The 19,917-nt window shown below is 37.8% G+C and overlaps 1 protein-coding gene across 27 annotated transcripts in view; it reads right to left on the bottom strand.

The window, feature by feature from the left end:
- The window catches only part of LOC123505634 (putative glutathione-specific gamma-glutamylcyclotransferase 2), a 41,947-nt gene extending 22,066 nt beyond the window's left edge, over positions 1 to 19,881 (bottom strand). Inside the window, exons 1-4 of one of the 27 annotated variants that reach the window (XM_045257190.1) lie at positions 19,248 to 19,537; positions 13,987 to 14,100; positions 13,370 to 13,411; positions 10,011 to 10,170 (exon numbers count right to left, since the gene is read on the bottom strand). In XM_045257190.1, the coding sequence (XP_045113125.1) occupies positions 10,011 to 10,170; positions 13,370 to 13,411; positions 13,987 to 14,100; positions 19,248 to 19,283 (352 nt within the window). In that variant the 5' untranslated portion in view covers positions 19,284 to 19,537. The other 26 variants (XM_045257205.1, XM_045257206.1, XM_045257216.1 and 23 more) reach the window with 26 other exon arrangements.
- Between the last annotated feature and the right edge of the window lie 36 nt (positions 19,882 to 19,917).

Here is a 19,917-nt window from a genome sequence, read left to right as displayed (position 1 = left end):
AACGGCCTTAGTGATGAGGTAGAATATGAAGAGATCAAAGGTAACATTCTAGACGCCTACTCTATCACTTCTGACGGATACAGACAACAGTTCCGAAAGTATGTAAAACCAGACTTTCACACCTATGTTGAATTTGCTAGTGAGAAACTAAGACAATTTAAGAAATGGTTAGCTGCCCTTAACATTACCACCTTTTCGGGTTGCTCAATCTAATGGTCCTGGAAGAATGGAAGAACAAGTTACCCTTTAATATTCTGAAGCATGTGGAAGAACGGGGAGAGACTGATCCTATGTCTGCCGCTAAAGTGGCTGATGCGTTTGCTTTGTTGATGGGATCCCTGGGTAGTAGAGGTCGTGGTTCACTATCTAATGTTAGGTCCTCCTTTGGGGAAGGTTTTGGGGGCGCGGGTGGTAAGCCGACCGGATTCTTGCCAAATGCATATAATTCCCCCTGGTGTACATACTGTAAGAAGCCAGGTCACACGATCCAGAAATGTAGACACCCAAATTGCAAAGCCTCTCAACGTCAACTTTCTTTTGTGATCCCTAAACCTAACACATTTGAGAACAAGAAACCAGTGGCCCTAGCTAACCCTGTCAACTCTCCTCTAGAACTTTATGACTCGTACATGTATCACGGTAAAGTGTCCCTGACTGATGGTAAAGACAAGGCAATAAATGTCAAGGTTCTGTGTGATACAGGTGCTGCCCAATCCATCTTAAGGGAAGATGTCATCCCTAACCTCAAACAGGCTTTCACTAGGGAGAAGGTGATCCTTACAGGTCTTGAATCACAGCTCTCTTATCCCTTGGCTAAAATTAGCTTACAGTGCCCTTTCATTTCAGGAGAGGTTGTGGTAGCCATTAAACCTGGTGAACTGCCAGTACCGGGGTACATCTAGTACTGGGTAATGATCTTGCGGGTAACTTGGCTGTTCCAAACTTAATTGTTCTTGATTTTCCCTTAACAGAAAGTCCCACTAAGACCCTGGACGAATCATCCCCTCACTTCTTCCCAGTGTGTGCAGTCACCAGGTCTCAGTCCAAGTCCCCTGCCCTTTCACCATCTCCTCCACCAATGATTGCCTCTACTGACAACTTGTACAATAACATAATTTCAAAGGAGAATTTGATTAATGCTCAGGAACAGGATATCACTTTGGCTAAGATGAGACATGTTGTCAGTGAGACAAAGGATATGTCTAATTTGCCTTGTTTTTATTATCAGGAAGGAGTCCTGATGCGTGCCTACAGACCTCCTGAACTGAAACAACTAGACACCTGGTCAGAAACACATCAAGTTGTCATCCCCTTGTTTGTAAGACCAGCCATTATAGAAGAACTAGCTCATGATGGATTGTCAGGTCATCTAGGCATCTAAAAATCCTACAAGAAGGCTCTTCAACATTTTTTTTTGGCCAGGAATGAAAAAGGATGTGTCACACTATGTAAAAACATGTCACATATGTCAAATTGTGGATAAGCCTAACGAACGCCTTGTGCAAGCTCCTCCAGTTCAGACGGAGCCCTTCGAAAAGATCGTTCTAGACTGCGTAGGGCCCTTACCCAAAACCAAACGAAAGAATTGGTATTTGTTAACCCTCATGGATCCCACTACCAGGTACCCTGAAGCATTCCCTCTTAAGAACATCACATCAAAGACCATTGTAAAACATCTAATACATTTTTTCACCTCGGTAGGAATTCCAAAACAAATTCAGTCTGACAAGGGTAGCAATTTCACTAGCAATTTTTTCCAACAGATAGTGAATGAGCTAAACATTGACCATGTAACCTCCTCGGCTTACCACCCCCAATCCCAAGGCTGTCTGGAGCGGTTTCACCAGTGTGAGGGCCAGCGCATTATTTCCCCTTTATTTAATTATATTATATGTGTAGCCTCTGGCCCAAGCGCGGGCTGTCGCTGTTCCGTTGTGCAGCCAAAACCCCTCTCCTTGTTTCCACCATTTTGTGTGCCTGCGAGCTTCACATTAGTAACCAGCTAGCCTTCAGCGGAGATAGACACGCACTCTCGTCGGTCTGGCACAGTGTTAGGGAGAGTCGTGTTGCTGGGCTTCGCTTGTTACTCACTAGTCATCAGTCTGGGAGTTGTGTCCTCCTGTTGAGTAGCTGGCTTGTTACTCGGTAGACCGTGGCTGTGTAGGACAACGGGCTTGTTGTCCTGAGGAGTGTAGCCGGTCGGGCTGCATTTCCTGTTGTGCTCGTCCACTCTGTGGCACGCCAGAGACACACTTTGTCTCGTCCTGTTTTTGCTGTTGTGGTGGCCGTGGTCACCAGTGGGGTTTGTTTGGCTGTGTGCCCCACCATCTTTTGTATAGTTTCAGTAGTAAACTGTATTGTAGTGGTAGTAGCCATGCACACTATTGAATGCTGAGAGGCTTCATGTCGGCCAGTAGTGCGTAGTTGTCGTCCGCCAGACTTGTCTCACAGTATTTGGACTTGTGTATAGCTGGTGTCACCCGTAGGGGGTGTCTGGGCTTGTGTGTACATCACCGGATGTGCTGTACACATCATATATTGCAGTAGTAGTAGGCCAGGGATGTCAGTCTGACAGGTGTTAGGAAGCACCTGTTGCAGTAGGATAGTATAGTAATATATATACTGCGCGTGTTGTCACAGTCTGTGATTCATCACCGTCTGTGGACAAGGCGTCCGGAGAGGCATTAATACTTCATAGAGAAGTGGGTGAAATTGTCCATGTGGGCGGTTTCTCTAGGGGGTATTAAGGCCTCGCCTTGTTACACATAACATCTACCATTTATAAATTCTACTTGGTTGGGTGCAGGAGGAGAAGGAGTTGCTGAGGAGATTCCCTTACAGTGGGGGAAATTATACACTGTTGGCGATCTTGAAAGAACCTGAGGGTTACGTTGGCTGTGAGTTATAGTAGTGGGGACTCTGTGGAGTGTTTTATAATCCCCACTGTACTGATCGTAACTAAGCTGGCGATTTTGCCAGAATGACAGTCTAGTGAGCTGTAGCAGCTAACCGCAGCCGGGTGACGTACGTTAAAACCCGTAACACCAGACATTAAAATCCATGATGAAGTATTGCTTGGAACATCAAGGAGACTGGGATGAAAGTATCTCTTTCCTTCTCTTCACTTTAAGAGAATCTCCTCAAGATTCTTTAGGATACTCCCCTTTTGAATTACTCTATGGTACAGATCAGGGGGCCTCTCAAAATATTAAAGGATCAATGGTTTATTGAAAATACTCCTTCAAGCCCCAGTGTGTTTGACTACATCAGTAACCTTAAGAATAAAATCAGTGAAGTCAGATCTTTTGCTAAATCAAACTTCCTCAAATCTCAAACTAAAATGCAACAGAATTCTCTTCCCAAATCTGTCATGAGAAGTTTCAAACCAGGAGACAAGGTTTTACTTTTTCTCCTCACTCCAGGCAATGCTCTTCACAGTAAGTTCATGGGACCTTATGTTGTGGCTCAAAAACTAAGTCCATTAAATTATGTGGTCCACACTCCTGACCGTCGTAAGGATTCCCAACTAGTTCATATTAATCTAATGAAACCTTACCACTCCAGAGAACCAGAGGACGACTTGTCTCGCACTGTACCTGTATGTCTGGTAGGGAAGGAGTCTGGTCCTGTGCCCCCCGAGGAAGAGTCTGACATCGAATTCCTCTTCTCGTCACCTAAAGGATGCCCCTCAAACAGCCAAATCATGTCCAACCTTGAGGTTTTTCTTTCCTTAACACCTTCACAACAGTCTGATCTTAAAAGGTTATTGCTAGACTTTTCAGAAATCACAGGTGACCTTCCAGGACTTTGTACTACTATTCAACATGACATAACATTAATATCTAATGACATCAAGCCTATAAGACAACCAGCCTATTGCATTTCACCCATTAAAAGAGACTTGATGAAAAAAGAGGTAGACTATCTGCTCTGTCATCACCTTGCAGAACCTAGTACTCGTATATCCCCCTGGGCTTCTCCCTGCCTGTTAACATCTAAGCCAGATGGTAGTAGTCGATTTTGCACCGACTACAGGAAATTAAATAAAGGGACGGTGCCAGACTCCTACCCATTACCCTTGATAGATGACCTTATAGATAGTATAGGAGTAGCCAAATTTTTAACCACTATAGACTTACTTAAAGGTTACTACCAGATTCCCCTCTCGGACGAGGCCCGAATAATATCCGCCTTCATCACCCCCTTCGGACTATACCAATACACAGTGATGCCCTTCGGCTTGTCTAATGCTCCTGCCACCTTCCAGAGGGCTATAAATTACATCACCCAGGACTTGGAGGGAACATCCGCCTATCTGGACGACCTGGTGGTGACTTCAGACGACTGGGTGACACATCTGACCCGTCTTCGGAGGCTGATGGGTCGGTTGCAGGAAGCCGGGCTTACAATCAACCTGGCCAAGTCCACCTTCGGGAAGTCTACGGTGGTCTACCTGGGACATGTGGTGGGGAACGGCAAGGTTCGCCCCAAGAGAGCTAACGTGGAGGCCATCCTTGGCTTCCCTGTCCCTACCACCAGGAAAGCTCTCATGAGGTTCTTGGGGATGGCTGGTTTCTACAGACGATTCTGTAGGAACTTCTCCACCCTGGCCGCCCCCCTGACAGACCTTATCAGCACTTCCGTCCCCTTCCACTGGACCCCGACCTGTGACCAAGCCTTCCAACATCTCAAGGCGTTCCTCTCCTCGGAGCCAGTGGTCTGGACGCCAGATCACTCCCGCCCCTTCCATTTACAAGTGGACGCAAGTGGAGTTGGAGTGGGTGCTGTCCTACTACAAACGGACCCCACAAGCGGCATCCTCCATCCCATCGCCTATCACTCCGCCAAGCTGAAGAAACATCAACTCAACTACTTCACCATCGAGAAGGAGGCTCTGGCACTCGTCCTGGCGCTCCAACGTTTTGAGTGCTACCTTCATCCTGGTCCTCAAACTATGAAGGTCTTCACCGATCACAATCCTCTGGCCTTCCTTCACGCCATGAAGAACCGAAACCAACGCATTCTTAGGTGGGCCTTGTTAACTCAACCCTTCAGTTTGGAAGTCCACCATATCAAGGGGGTGGACAACATCATCGCCGACGCCTTATCAAGATCTCCCATCTCGCCTCCTTCATGAGCCCATTATGGAGGTCTTAGGGGGGAGGAAATGTTACGGCCCACCCGTAACATACTCCACTACCATCACCTCCTCCGCTTGTTACCTTGTTCGCCACCTCTCCGCCTCCCCTTCCACGTCACCGTCTCGTGAACCTTCCACGCCACCGTCTCATGAACCTTCCACGTCACCGTCTCATGAAGCCCCGCTACTGTTCCGAAGTTGGATTCACGCGGCCCGTTCGACTCCAGCGAAAGTGTTAAAGCAAGCTCGGCTTTCTGGAAAGTCAAGTTGAGGTCCAGGCCTCAACCAGTGAACACAACGCCTCTTGGGACTATCGTGGGATCAACCATCACCCAGCACTTCACCACTGCGACACCGCATAAGTATCACTTCCCCTCGTCCCGTGTTTTCCACATTGCCTCCATATAGGATTAGGATTATTGTTAGGTATTAAGTTGGGTTCTCTATTGTTGTATTTATTTCTGTGTTATATGTATATGTGTATGTCATTTTCCTGTGTTTCATGTTATATATCTGTGTTTCATGTTTCATGTTATATCTATGTGTGTCAGTTTCATTATGGGTTATTAAAATAGTTTTTTAAAGTGCCCCTTTGCATTTCCTCACCAGTTGAACCTGCAGTGTTTTTTTTTATTGTTATTGTTCACCAGCTCCCCGATGCCAATCTTACCAGTTTAACTGGTGAACGTAACATGGAGGTTTCCACAATATCAAATACGGGGTTCAACAATTGGTCCTTACATTCATTTAGCAACCTTCCAGATATGCCATCAGGCCCCATTGATTTATTAATATCCAGATTACTTATAATTTTCCTTACATCTTCCTTAGTAACCATGATGTCCTGCATTTGCTTTATTGCCATAGGCCTTCCTCCCATAAAATGCTCCTCCTTTGTAAACACTTTGCAAAAGTTGTCGTTCAAAATTTCAGCTATATCTCCAGCATCCTCATATACTTCTTCCCATTTTTACCTTTTCTATTGCCTCCTTATATTTAGTTTTCCATTTATGAATTTGTAAAACATTTTGGGTCACTATCACAGTTTTCCACCACCCTCTGTTCATATTCCTTCTGTGCTGTTCTCCTTACTTCAACATATCTATTCCTTGCTGTTTTGTAAACTTCTCTTGATAATACATCACTATTTTTCTTAAGTTTCTTCCATGCCTTTTCTTTGTTCTTTTTTGCTTCTTCACAATTTCTATTAAACCACTGTTTATTATTTAAAGTCCTCTTTCTGTAATATGGCACAAACTTTTTCACAGCAGAGTTATACAAATCCATAAATTTATCGTATTTCAATTGCATATCCCTTTCCTGGTATACCACGGACCAGTCAATTTCATTAAAGAACTCCCTTATATGGTTATAATTTGCCCTAATATAATTTAATTTTTCCTCCCTGCTTCCACAATCTTATTCGTGCTTAATTCCGTATCCAGCTCAAAGCTTAGGACATCATGATCGCTTCTCCCCAAGGGACATTTATGTTCAATTTCCTCTTTTAGAGAGATGCCCCTGGTAAATACCAAATCCAACCTTGCTGCAACATCTTGTCCCCTGCACCTTGTTGGTGATCTCACCCACTGTGTCATCAAGTTATTTGTTGCTACCTTTAACAATTCCTCTGCCCACTCACCACCGTTCACCACTTCGTAGTCTTCCCACACTATTTCTTTACAATTAAAGTCTCCAACTATCATCACTCTATCCTTTCTGATGAGTTCTTGCTTCATTCTGTCTAGAGTATTTCTCATCACCATTTGGTACTGTTCATATTCCCAAGCACTGGTTCTGGGTGGTATGTATACTGTTATAATATTAATGTCCCTCTTGCCATCTGTTATAAGCATACTTATCACTTCCTCATTTCTCTTACTATAGTTCACCTCCTTCACTATCAGATCTTCCTTAGTAAGAACCATTATACCACCACCTCCTTTATTTTTTCTATCATTTCTCCATACTTTGTAGTGTTTTACAACAAACCAGTCTAGCTTTATTTCGGGCCTTAGCTTTGTTTCCACTACACACATTATGTCCGGTTCGTTATTTCTTAGGTAATCCATACATTCTAGCCTCTTAGACAGAAATCCATCTATATTCATGTAAGTCACTTGTATTCCATTCCTAGTCTCTTTCTTCCATGTAATATCTATTCTGCCTGTTTTATCCACCACTTCTTTAGCCTCCCATTTCTCATCTTCCAAAAAAACTTGGGTCTTTTCCTCCTCTGTTCTTTCGTCGTTCCTCTCTTTCACTTCAGTTACAAGCTCTTTCATTTTCATTCGCTCATCCTGTGACATATTTCTTCTTATGTAAATTGTTTTGGTGTTTTGGTTTTGTGTGTTTACATGGGCTGGCATTGTGAGTGTTAGCGCGCGGCGCAAGTCAGCACTCTGTAAGAGTGCGCGTGCAAGGCAAGACTGGGAGACACTCGTTCCCGGCATGCTCTGTTAATCTAGACGTGCTGCCTGCTGCTGTGGTCTGTTGTGCCCGCCCCTGGGGACGTCTGTGGAGTGCCTGAGTGCCCTGTGTGTGTGTGTGTGTGTGTGGAGGCTGCCCTGTGATGTACTGTGAACTGAGGACTCAGTAAAGGACGTGAGTAAGCTGGTGTTTCTCTGTCCGGCGGTGCCCGCCACCCACTCCCCATTGTGTGCCTCGTACTGATGTGCTCCTGTGTGCTCTGGACCCTGACAACGAAGCTGACGCAGCCAGTGAAAGCGGACAACCACGGGTGAAAAGGTAACAATACACATATGCATTTTAAGGTTTTGTTTACCCGTAAGATGATTTTAAAATTTTTGAGAGGCGCACGATAGTCCATTGTGTTTTTTTTATGAGGTGACGACAACTGTTGCTGGCTTGCTGCAGCAGCCAGAGGTGCCACTTGGCTAAATACCAAATGTTATAATATTATGTTTTGCAATCTTACATTTAAGACAGATTTTAATAACGAGTATGCAATTTACTGATAAACATTACACGATAACATTATTGTGGTGATTAAAAGTAAGCACTCATGTACTACATGGTACAGTGCCTATCACTGGGTGAGGAAGGAAGGGGAGGGATGGGGGAGTGGGGAGTGACTGATTTATTAATACAATCTGTTTTAGTATAAGATGTGGATGTGCTGAGAGTCATGCTCATGAGGATCGTGTGGCTGCTTGATGGAAAGGGGCTGGAGGTACTGTACAAAGCTCAGATCTGCTCTTTTATACTGAAAAACAAGTCTTGGGAGTTGTGTATTCATTCCTTACTTTATACAATTTTTACTTTATACGGTCCCTTCTAGAACGCATGTATCGTATAAATCGAGGACTACCTGTAAATATATATATATATATATATATATATATATATATATATATATATATATATATATATATATATATATATATATATATATATATATATATATATATATATATATATATATATATATATATATATATATATATATATATATATATATATATATATATATATATATATATATATATATATATATATATATATATATATATATATATATATATATATATATATATATATATATATATATATATATATATATATATATATATATATATATATATATATATATATATATATATATATATATATATATATATATATATATATATATATATATATATATATATATATATATATATATATATATATATATATATATATATATATATATATATATATATATATATATATATATATATATATATATATATATATATATATATATATATATATATATATATATATATATATATATATATATATATATATATATATATATATATATATATATATATATATATATATATATATATATATATATATATATATATATATATATATATATATATATATATATATATATATATATATATATATATATATATATATATATATATATATATATATATATATATATATATATATATATATATATATATATATATATATATATATATATATATATATATATATATATATATATATATATATATATATATATATATATATATATATATGGAGCTCTGATGTATTATTGCCTTGTATTTTGTTTTAATTTTTGAGATGTGGACTAGATTTTTCAGGCGCGCCTTAATAGTTTTAGGTATGGTACCAGAGATGCAGAGATGCAGTATCGGACTGAGGGAAAAAATTTTAGGTGTGGAAGTGCAGGTATGGACTATCTACATTTCAAAAGTCTGGAGGAGTGGTATTGGATTACCCGATATCCAGTAATATGCCCAGCTCTGCTTATGAGCCATCAAATATGGTAGCTTTATTATTATTATGTATCTGTACATTTTTACCTATGTACCTTAATTTATATATGTAACATTATTATGTATTTGTATTTTATTTACAATATGCTTCACATTACTTTAATGTCTTGTATTGTCTTGTGGGAGAGCTATGTATGTGTTCCCATGTTATCCTGAGGTGCTGGCTGGACTGTCTTGCAACCAGCTGTGTTTGCTCTTTGTTCTTTCCTTTAGTACTGATGTGTTTTTGTACCTAAAGCAAATATATATCAAGAGTTGTGAAGAGGTTGTTTCTCTCCTGCAACCCTACCACAACATATTGGTGGGAACACCACATCAACAGTGCTACTCCTCTTCTTCCTTACCTTATAAACATCTCTCTTGTCTCTAACACTTTCTACACACTGTCTGCAAATCTCATTAATAGTTTTCCATTTAGCCTTATACCTCTTAACATCAATCCTAGAAGTAATCAAATTTATCAGTTGCATTCAACTACCTCTTCTGATTGTACATTTTAAGCTATTCTAAAGAAAAAATTATTGATAGCAAATTTGAAGTGTACTTACCTAGATAGATAATTAGTTGCCAGGGTTGAATGGATGAATCTTGGGGGTGAAAAGTGACAGGAATCTTCTGGTAGCCATCCTTCTCCCTGTGGTCAAGATGGGCCACTACCCTATCCACATCTTCCTTGGCAATGTTGTAAGCAATCCCCCATACTGGTTCCTGTAGGCCATGCATTTCTCAGTAAGGAATTATGTTATGGAAGAGATGTGTGAATGCGTTTGTGTGTTTTATGTGCATAGGTTTGCTACATAAGTGTGAAAATACATATCTTAAGGATATATATATATATATATATATATATATATATATATATATATATATATATATATATATATATATATATATATATTCAATTATTCTTCATCAAACTATAGTGTTGACCGATATACATACATTTCAACAATATTTAGCTGCCAAATAATATGATGTGAATGAATGAACTCTTAATTGTGACTTTTCAGTGGTAGATAATCTATTTATTAACATTATATGGATATTTGTTGTAAAATCTTATCTATTCAGTCACTTTAATTTGGATAAAGGTCAATATGAACACTTAAGGGAAGGGTGCACCTGTATAGAGCAAGGAAGGCACATCACAAAAACATGGACAAACTTGTCTACAAATAGTGCAGGCACATAAAGAGCTGAAGTGATAAGTGTGTAATCTAGACATGAAACATGCAGCAGGAAGGCTTATTAAACTGCTGGCCACTTTGGAATCAAGGAATTTAATACATGTTGGGTTTGAATTTTCAGCCAGTCAGATTGGCCTTTTTCCCTCTTGACTTATTGATGTTTTACTGTATGTACACTTTCTTTCACTCTGTATATGGTGTAGTGGATAAGATGGTGAACATGGAATTGGGCAGGCATCCACGCATAGATTTGAATCCCACCACATACCACTTTGAAGTTATGCCATTTGTCGAGTGGTTTAAAGTTACCTTCATGTCACCCTGATACCTAAGTTCTAGGTGGTTACACCAAAGATGCACTTAGGTGGTGATATGGACCCTAATATGGGTACCAATATAAATAAAATTGCCTGTGCCACTAATGGGCATAAATTTAACAGAGCTTCTCACTTATACTCTTCAAGTATGTGTATATGTACTATAGGCCATAAAAAAAAAAATGTATGTAAAGCTGTGTTATGAGCTTATTAATGTGATAATGACAATCACTGATGCTTCTAGAGTTTAGTAAAAAATCCCTTTGAACTATAGCATCTATTTTTTTTCTGTATTTTATATTGCATAAGTGCTTTGTTGGTGCCTCAGCAAAAAGGAAGAGGCTCTTCAGCATGATTATGTTCTTGAGAAAAGTCTCCAGAGATATATTAGGTGTCAGTGATATAGATAATAGAGCAGTAATGCAGCAAAGTAGTGAGTGAAAGCATATAAATGATAGAATACTAGCATCCCCAAAACATTGTAATTTATTTACATATATTGACAACACCAGTACCTGTAATCTCTGCATACATACTATTAACTTCTTTCTTTGACTCTTCACAGATTGCTTTCTATGATTAATTACATTGAAAAGAAAGCAATTCAGTAAGAAAACATCTATAATAGATTATAGTGTAACCAGATTAACTTGTTACTCAGTGTTGGCTGTTCCTGTCCCACTTTGCTGTCATATTTAGTCAAATCATATGAACACCTCTCTCTTTCACTCATATTGTTATCTTTTGCTTTATTATTATTATTATTATTATTATTATTATTATTATTATATACAACTGCAAGCTATTTCTTTAATGAATTTCAATTTGATGATGGAATAACAATGCTGTATATCTTCTTATACACTTCATAAAGCATATAGGCTGTGTAGTGCTGCTATCTTAGTGTCCTTGACACATAAATCCCCCAGGCTTTAGGGTTAAGGTGGTAACAGTATGGAGAGGTACACCCAACACCCCAAGTACCAAGTTAGGCTAGTTCCACTTTAGACATCTTATACAAACCCCTCATTCCTAAATAGAACAAACTGTATAATTAAGTAGATAGGTAGTTAGAGATACATTGTGAACAGATTAATTATCATCTGCAACAGTACCTAGTTATCACAATTATCATACTTCATTATTATATGTATACATATGTATGATGTTATAGTATTCATGTGCACTATATAAAATGAGAAACTAGGGCAACAAGTAGCCTGAAAGACTTCATGAGGAAGAAACAAACTTTACGTTAATATTCAAAAGGATATTCTTTACAGCCTTCTCCAACTGAAAGAGATGCTCATCTTTGGCTTCTGGCACCTCCATCCTCATGAACTTAGCTAACTGGAAGAGATACTCATAGTTTGGCCCTGATGGACCATGACACTCTGATATCTGCTTGGCCAAGGTTTCCAGGGGAGCATCCCCCAAAAACAGTTCTTTCTGACTGGTGCCAACAAACACCATCACTGGATGAGGCAGCTTCTGATCCTCAGCATCATACATGGTCATTTCCAAGCGGGTGTCAAAGCGTTGCTCTCTGATATTAAGCTTCTTTGTTACCTCTGCCTCTTGCTGAGGAAGGATTTCATAGGCTGCTCCCCACACCTGAGCCTGTAGCAGTACACATATTCACTGCGACCTCATGAGATTGCTTTGTTTTAGTTATTTAAAGAATGACGGAAAAAATACTCAAACTTAATACTGGAGGACATAAAAAAAAAAACTTCATCTTCAAAGTTTTCAGAACATAGAATAATTATGAAAATTCTGAGAAATTGAATAGGTAAAAGTTATATATGCAAACTGGCCTTAAGTTATGAATAATAAAGCTACATACATACAAGAAATATGATATACATCTATAGAATGTGTACCATAGAAAAAAAACATTAAGATGAAAGAACCATCATTTAAACATAAAATGTGTCAATCTTTTTTTTTTTTTTTTTTTTTTTTTTTTTGCAGACAAATCTACTTAAATTATATATATTAGATTTTGGGAACAACTTTCATCATTTTTCTTCCCCTCTATAATGTGAATGAACTTGTCCTGCCCTTCAATGTTCATGTCATTCCTTCCTATGTGAAGCCAAGACAAAGCTCCACCGGTCAAATGAGTAATATTTAAAGATGTCCAAGACCATTTATGACAGGCCTCCTATAGATCACCTTGGGATTGGAAGTTCATTCACATGAGAGAGGGGAAGTGAAAATACAGATCCAATAACTTTTTATTGGTTAATGATAATATTTTCATATAAGAAAACATGTTCAGAATTACTTAAACATGCACCTTCTTAAATGTTGTACATTGTAACTGGGATACCCTATATAAATTATATGAATTATTGTTTGTAGTACTATCTACCTAGTCTCCCATGCATCATTCCTCACCTCAGGATTTTCAGAGCCAACTAATGTTACCACTCGGCCAGGCTGAAAGATGCAGAGTTTAAATAGGTTGAGTGGTATGTATTAAAATGGAATGTTTACTGAGAAAATGGGTAAGGATTTAGGGGTTTAGTCCATCTCTGTTTAAATATGATGAAGTATATACTGTTGATTTTTTCCCTACCTTAAGCATTAATTATCTTGGTAATATTGGTGAATTATATAGTACTACATACTACTGTGTATGTACTTCATTAACTCTTTTGTCTACTTAAGTTCTTTATGCACATGTAAGCCAATGAAACTTGTAATTTGATTCATGGACTATAGGAGTAAAACACAAAAGATCTTAGGCTATATAGCACGGTATATACAAGTGGTAATGCAAAATCCTTTAGAGGCATCTGATTACATAACTTTAGGAAGCTCAAATGGAAACTAAGTGAAAGATTACTATATATATGGACTTAATGTGAACATACATATCTCACAACCCAGTTACTTGAACTTCCAAAATTTATACAAGTATGCATTAAAATGTTAATAATGTTCACAGGGTAATGATAATAATGCAGACCCTGCCCGGAACTCCACGGTGGTCAACACTAGCTTGCCAGAACCTGCGAGAATATCCCTTGATGTAGCCCACAACTCGTTGCTTGTAAGGAAAGTCCACTTTCCATGTGAGGGACCCATAACCAAAGAGCCACATTTCCCTCAATTGAGATCAGAGCCTGAAATGAAACCAAAAGGTTGCTAGATGGCTCTAGGTGGTTATATTTACATGGTATCAACATACTGAGATGATGACAGACTAACAGACTACTTCACAAGATGTAAAAGAATTAAATGAATAATACAAATTGGTTAAGAAAATGCATTTTATGATGAAAAGAAGTTAAACATGGATATGGAGGTGTAATATGGCATAGTTTAATGCTATTAATATTTTTAAGATAGAAGCATAGAATCAGACAATAGTAACTTATCCATTGTCTTCACTCTTGATAGTAATTTCAGCTGGTCAGGCAAAGCAATGGTGGACGGTGACTCAGTAAGAGTGCAAGGCCTACAAATATACTAATAAAGTCCTGTTACTTTAGGAAGTATCTCCAGGTTAAATACATAAATCAAATAGCTACATAAATAATGAGGGAAGAATAGCTAAGTAACACCAAGAATGTCTTATAGTTTAGTGTTATGAATTATTGAGATGCACCAGCATTAGCTTTATGCTGAGGCACACTGCTGCTGGTACTTTCATAGAGGTCAGTGGTGGAAGTGGGCTTCTTAAAGCTAACCTAATGCAATGTAATAAAAGTCTTCAAGTGTTACACAACTGTGATGATTTAAGAAAAACAATAGTATTCAAGGATTTCATTGATGTACACAAAAATAGCTAGGGTGCTTCATGTTTGGTGTGAACTAATTATTAGATGGTAGTCAAGATAAAGAATCTGTCCATTAAGAACACCTGTCTCATTATGGCATACCATAGAATTTATCGTGCATCAACACACCTTACAATGAATGCCCACTCTAGTGCCCACTTTCCACTGCGAATGTTAATAACATGGCTAAGCTAGCCACAAAATACATGTGTATTAAACATCTTAAAATAATTTGTACTCTCAACTCTCGCAATATCTGCAAAAATTGGGAGGAGATAACAGAAATGGAAGAGAGAAAGAAGAGAAGGGAATCTCTTATATTTAGGAAGATAGCTGCAGAATTTGATGATGTTGATCTAGCAAATATGAAAAAAATCTGCCATCCTTTTGAAGTGTAATCCACCTTTATCTGACATGTAGCTATTGCATTAACAGGGAAAATGGTCTTTATGGGATTAAACTTGTCAATGATGAATTGCATAGACAAAGCATCATTAACTAGAGTTGAGAAATAGCTCAGAGTTTAATAGTGTCTAAATCAACAGATTTTTTACCTTTAAACAAAGAATATATCTTTATGAGAGATGCCAAAATCTCAAGTCCTCTATTAGGAATCCCTAAGCTGAATTTCAGTCTGACAGATCCACCTTACCCAAAAAGTCGTTCTTGTAACAATTAAATATAGGTCTTTGCAATGTAGTGATATTAACAAAGTTTCATTTGTTAAACATTTCTTGTGTTCCTACAGTGTAAATATCTTAGGGGTTACAGACATTTGGCTCTTTAATTCAGTTCCAGATGGTATAGTGTCTGTTATAATAAATACAGAAATGATGTCTCAGGCTCAACTTGTAAACATGGGATTTGTTTATATGTTAGCAGTTCGATTAGACGTCTGAATAGGGGTAACAAAATACACTTAACCCTCGGCTATCGCGCCCAATTGGGGCCGAAATAGCCGCGCTATACCCGAAAACGCGATAGCCGAATTGATCTTGGCGGGAAGGCGGTTTAGGCCAATGAGCGCTCAGATATCCCATGACGTCATGGCGCGATAGCAGGCATGTGAGGTCGCGATAATTAAATTTTAGCAGCTTTTCATGGGTGCGTGATAGCAATAAAACGCGATAGCTGAGGGTTGACTGTACCTAATAATTGTTCTGTTTTCTTTCCTGATTATAAGATTTACATTGTAGTTATTTATAGACCTCCTTCCTATCCATTGGATGAAAAATCCATCTAATAAATTTTCTATTGGACTTCTGCATTAATAAGGAAGTAGTTGTGATTGGAGACTTTAATCTTCCTACTCTCTCTTGATCAGATGATACAGTATTACAAGACAGTGCCTTGTCCTTTACTAACAAACTTTTCCTTAATTGCTTTACTTCACTAGTTCACAATCAATGGCTTAATGAACCAATTAACATTATAGCAAGCAATATCTTAGCCCTTTTTCTTACCACAGATGTACATTGAGAGTTTCCTGCTGTTTTTTTTCCCTTTTCCCAACTGTGATGATTGCATTATACTTTGCAGATATGTTTTCCAGTTTAAACCTACACTGACAGATTCAGATGATAAATACCCTTTGTGACCCAGGGCTAACTTCAAAGTAACTAATTATTTCCTAAGCACTGCAGATTGGAACTTCAAACTCCTTAATCTAATTTCTGCATAGAGGCCTCGCCATTCAACTTCAAAGAAATTCTACAAAGCATGGGACTACAAACCCACTAAAGAACTCATTAAGAAACACAAAAATAATTGGTCACTTTACAAACAACTTTATGGTAAATATTCTCTCCCTGCTGTTGCAGCTTTGCATTCTTTTCATTAAGTGAATTTTGAATACAGAAACTATGCAACACAAAGGCATATAGGTTATGAAGAACACATACTTGAAAGTTATTCAACAAAGCCTAAGCTTTTTCATGGTTATGTAAGAGTTGGATGTCCCACAGTGGTTTCCATTGGCAACATTGACAATCTGGTGTCTGATCCCAAAGATATGGCTCATATCCTTGGTGCATCCTTTGCCTCAGTTTACACCACACTATCTGGACTCCTACAATTTCCACATCAGATCCATGATGGAACCTTTCAGAAAATCCATTTTACAGTCAACTGCATTTCAAATATACTTAACAACATTGATATGTCTTTTACAATGGGGCCTGACTTTATACACCCAGCAGTGCTATAAACTTGCGAAGAATTTGGCTTATCCCTTGTATAAGATCTTTTCACTATTACCTTGACTGAAATTCATGCTATCTTGAAAAAATCCATTATAGTTCTAATATTGAAAAAAGGCAAAAGAAGTGATCCCCTAAACTACAGACTGGCAAGTCTTACATTAGTGTTGTAAAACTTGGGAAAGGCTTATTGTGGTAAAATTATATGCTCAAGTGTTTGGAAACAAATTCTATACCTAATAATAATCAGTTTGGTTTTCAATGTGGCAAGTCTGTGGAGGATCAGCTTTTGTTAACCTATGATGGATAGACAAGGGATATAGCAATTGTTCTCATAGTCTGATTTTTTGTGGCTTTTGACACATTACATCATCAAATTCTTCTTACTAAATTTTATAATATAGGCACTGATGGTGATATTCTTTCTTGGATAGAGGCTTTTCTTTCTCATAGATCAATTGAGGTAGTTGTAGTGGGCAGGTCAGTTCTTCATTTTCAATAGTTAGTGGGGTACCTCAGGGCTCTGTATTAGTTTCTTTTCTTATCTACATAAACCACATTGGGGCTTCCTTGACATGTAACTTTAAACCATTTGCTGATGACCTTAAATTATATTTCTTTATACAACCTTATAATCTCTCTCCACTATATTGCAAGACATTAGCACAGTTAAAAGAGATATTAATTCTTTAATTGCAGTTGCTGAATCCTGGGATCTAAAAATGAATGCAGATAAGACCAAGTGTATAAGTTTTGGCGTCAATCTTTGTCAGATTTGATCTGGGATCCTATTTATTATATGCATAACTAGAGTACTCATAGAAGGTAAACCACTACACTTAGTGAAATTGCAGTTGATTTAGGTACAACTGTAGAGCCATCATTAAGATTTCACATTCACATTCAACCCTTGGTGTCTAAAGCTGCTGGACTAGCTACCTTGCTTCTCAAATCCACTTTCTTCATGGTTAATTAAGCTTTATCACTCACATGTGATCTCTACTTGAGTTGGGGTCCCCAATCTGGAATACAGGTTACATCACTTGAGTTGCCTATTTGAAGGATCAGATTGTTAGAACCAGAGGTCATAGTAAAAAGATTTTCTGACTACTCAGCTAAATGGATGTCTGAGCCTGCTTCTTTGCTATTTGTGTCATACTCTTTGGAACTCTCTTGCTGATGAGGCTGTTTCATCCACCACTGTCCATGCTTTTAAATATCACATTTAAATTTTTCTTGGTTTATGCCTATATGAGTTTTGTTAGTTGTTTCTTTTCATGACAGTTTTATTGCATCTGAAATTAGCTAACCACCAGTTGTTGTTTTTTTTTCTCCATGTCGTTTTTTAGTATATTTTGTTTGGAGGATGCAACTATTACAGGTGAGCGAGACAACCCTCATCAAGGCAAGAAATCATGGGTTTGACTCTTTTGGAATCCATTCAGCGACATTGGGATAAACAAGCTACGGGTCTTAGTAATACGTCTTAAGATCAATGTCTCAAAATTCTAGACCTGTATTCTGTCAAAGGGTGATTACTCTGTGTTGATTTAATCAAGTGCTAGAAGATCTTTCTTGAGATAACTGGTGTTGCTCCTACTGATGTATTTACTATGGCCCTTCTGAGAGGGATGTTGGGAGGTCATGAATTTAAGATATTTGTTTCCAACACACCCTGTGAGGCAAGACAAATTTTTTTCAATTTGAGTGGTCAAGCATTGGAATGCTCTCCCTGCTGAGTTAGCTGAAACAGATAACCTCAGTACATTTAAAAGGGGATTCAATGACTTTTTAGGTGATGACTATTTGTCTATTGTGAGTCACTAACTGCCACCATATTCTTTTTGTCAATATATATATATATATATATATATATATATATATATATATATATATATATATATATATATATATATATGTGTGTGTGTGTGTGTGTGTGAACGTATAGCATACTATCCAGTCATGTATTCAATCTTTTTTTTTTTTTTTGACTGGTGTGCTAGCCACTGTCGGGGAGGGAGCCAAACTATGTAAGAACAAGTAATGCGTGTTACACTTTATTTTTGCATTATCACTGAGGTGTTTTTTAAAACTTTGGTGTTGGTAAGAGATGTAATTTTTTACGAGTTTAAGTAAATGTATGCACCGGTAAAGCACTGTAACATTCAGTATTTTTTTTATGAGTAAACCACATACATGGTTAAGTCTTATTAGCCATGCTCTGTCACCATCACTTAACACATTTAAAAACAAACACGGACAGACGGACACACTGTGTGTAGGTCACCTAACTCCAGTGCTGATTCTGCTGAATAACGTGCGTCTCATCGATGATTTCCTAATAGCTTAAGAATCTTTCTTGATAAAAAAAAAAAAAGATAATAATAATAATAATTGACAGTCCAAAGAAGGGGAGAGGGAGTTGGAATCAGCACATATTCCAAAAAGGAAAATATAGAGTTAAAAACAATCATCGCCGAGACGAACACGTATCCATGTATTTCCTCGCTCATAGTTCTTAATACGGTGTATTATTATTATTTTTTTTTCATATAATTCATATTTTAACATTTTTAGTTCAAGAACACACACACACACACACAAATGTGATAAGTGGACTCCTTGAGTGGAGCTGTCTGCTAGGTAGGTACTGGAGCTGTGTACCTAGATAATAACGAAAAATATTTTTTCCATACTGTTGATTTACTAGGTAGAAGGATTTACCATACGCATTTAAGTATATACGGTTTTTTTTTTCATTGCCACTAATAATCTTTCTATGGCTACCTACTGTAGGTAGCATATATTTACCTACCAAAGTCAGTGGTTACGTAGGTACATTGATTGATTGATTGATAACTATATTGTTGTAACAGTGTATACAACAAGGGAGGAGATACATTTCCATTGACCAAGGATGCGTTCCTGAGATAAGTATTCCGTAAAAATTTTTTTTTATAAA

This window comes from Portunus trituberculatus, chromosome 18 (genome assembly GCF_017591435.1).
Source record: "Portunus trituberculatus isolate SZX2019 chromosome 18, ASM1759143v1, whole genome shotgun sequence".
Taxonomy (NCBI): domain Eukaryota; kingdom Metazoa; phylum Arthropoda; class Malacostraca; order Decapoda; family Portunidae; genus Portunus; species Portunus trituberculatus.
Note: the sequence above shows the minus strand (reverse complement) of the source record. Positions and strands in the feature narration are given on the sequence as shown.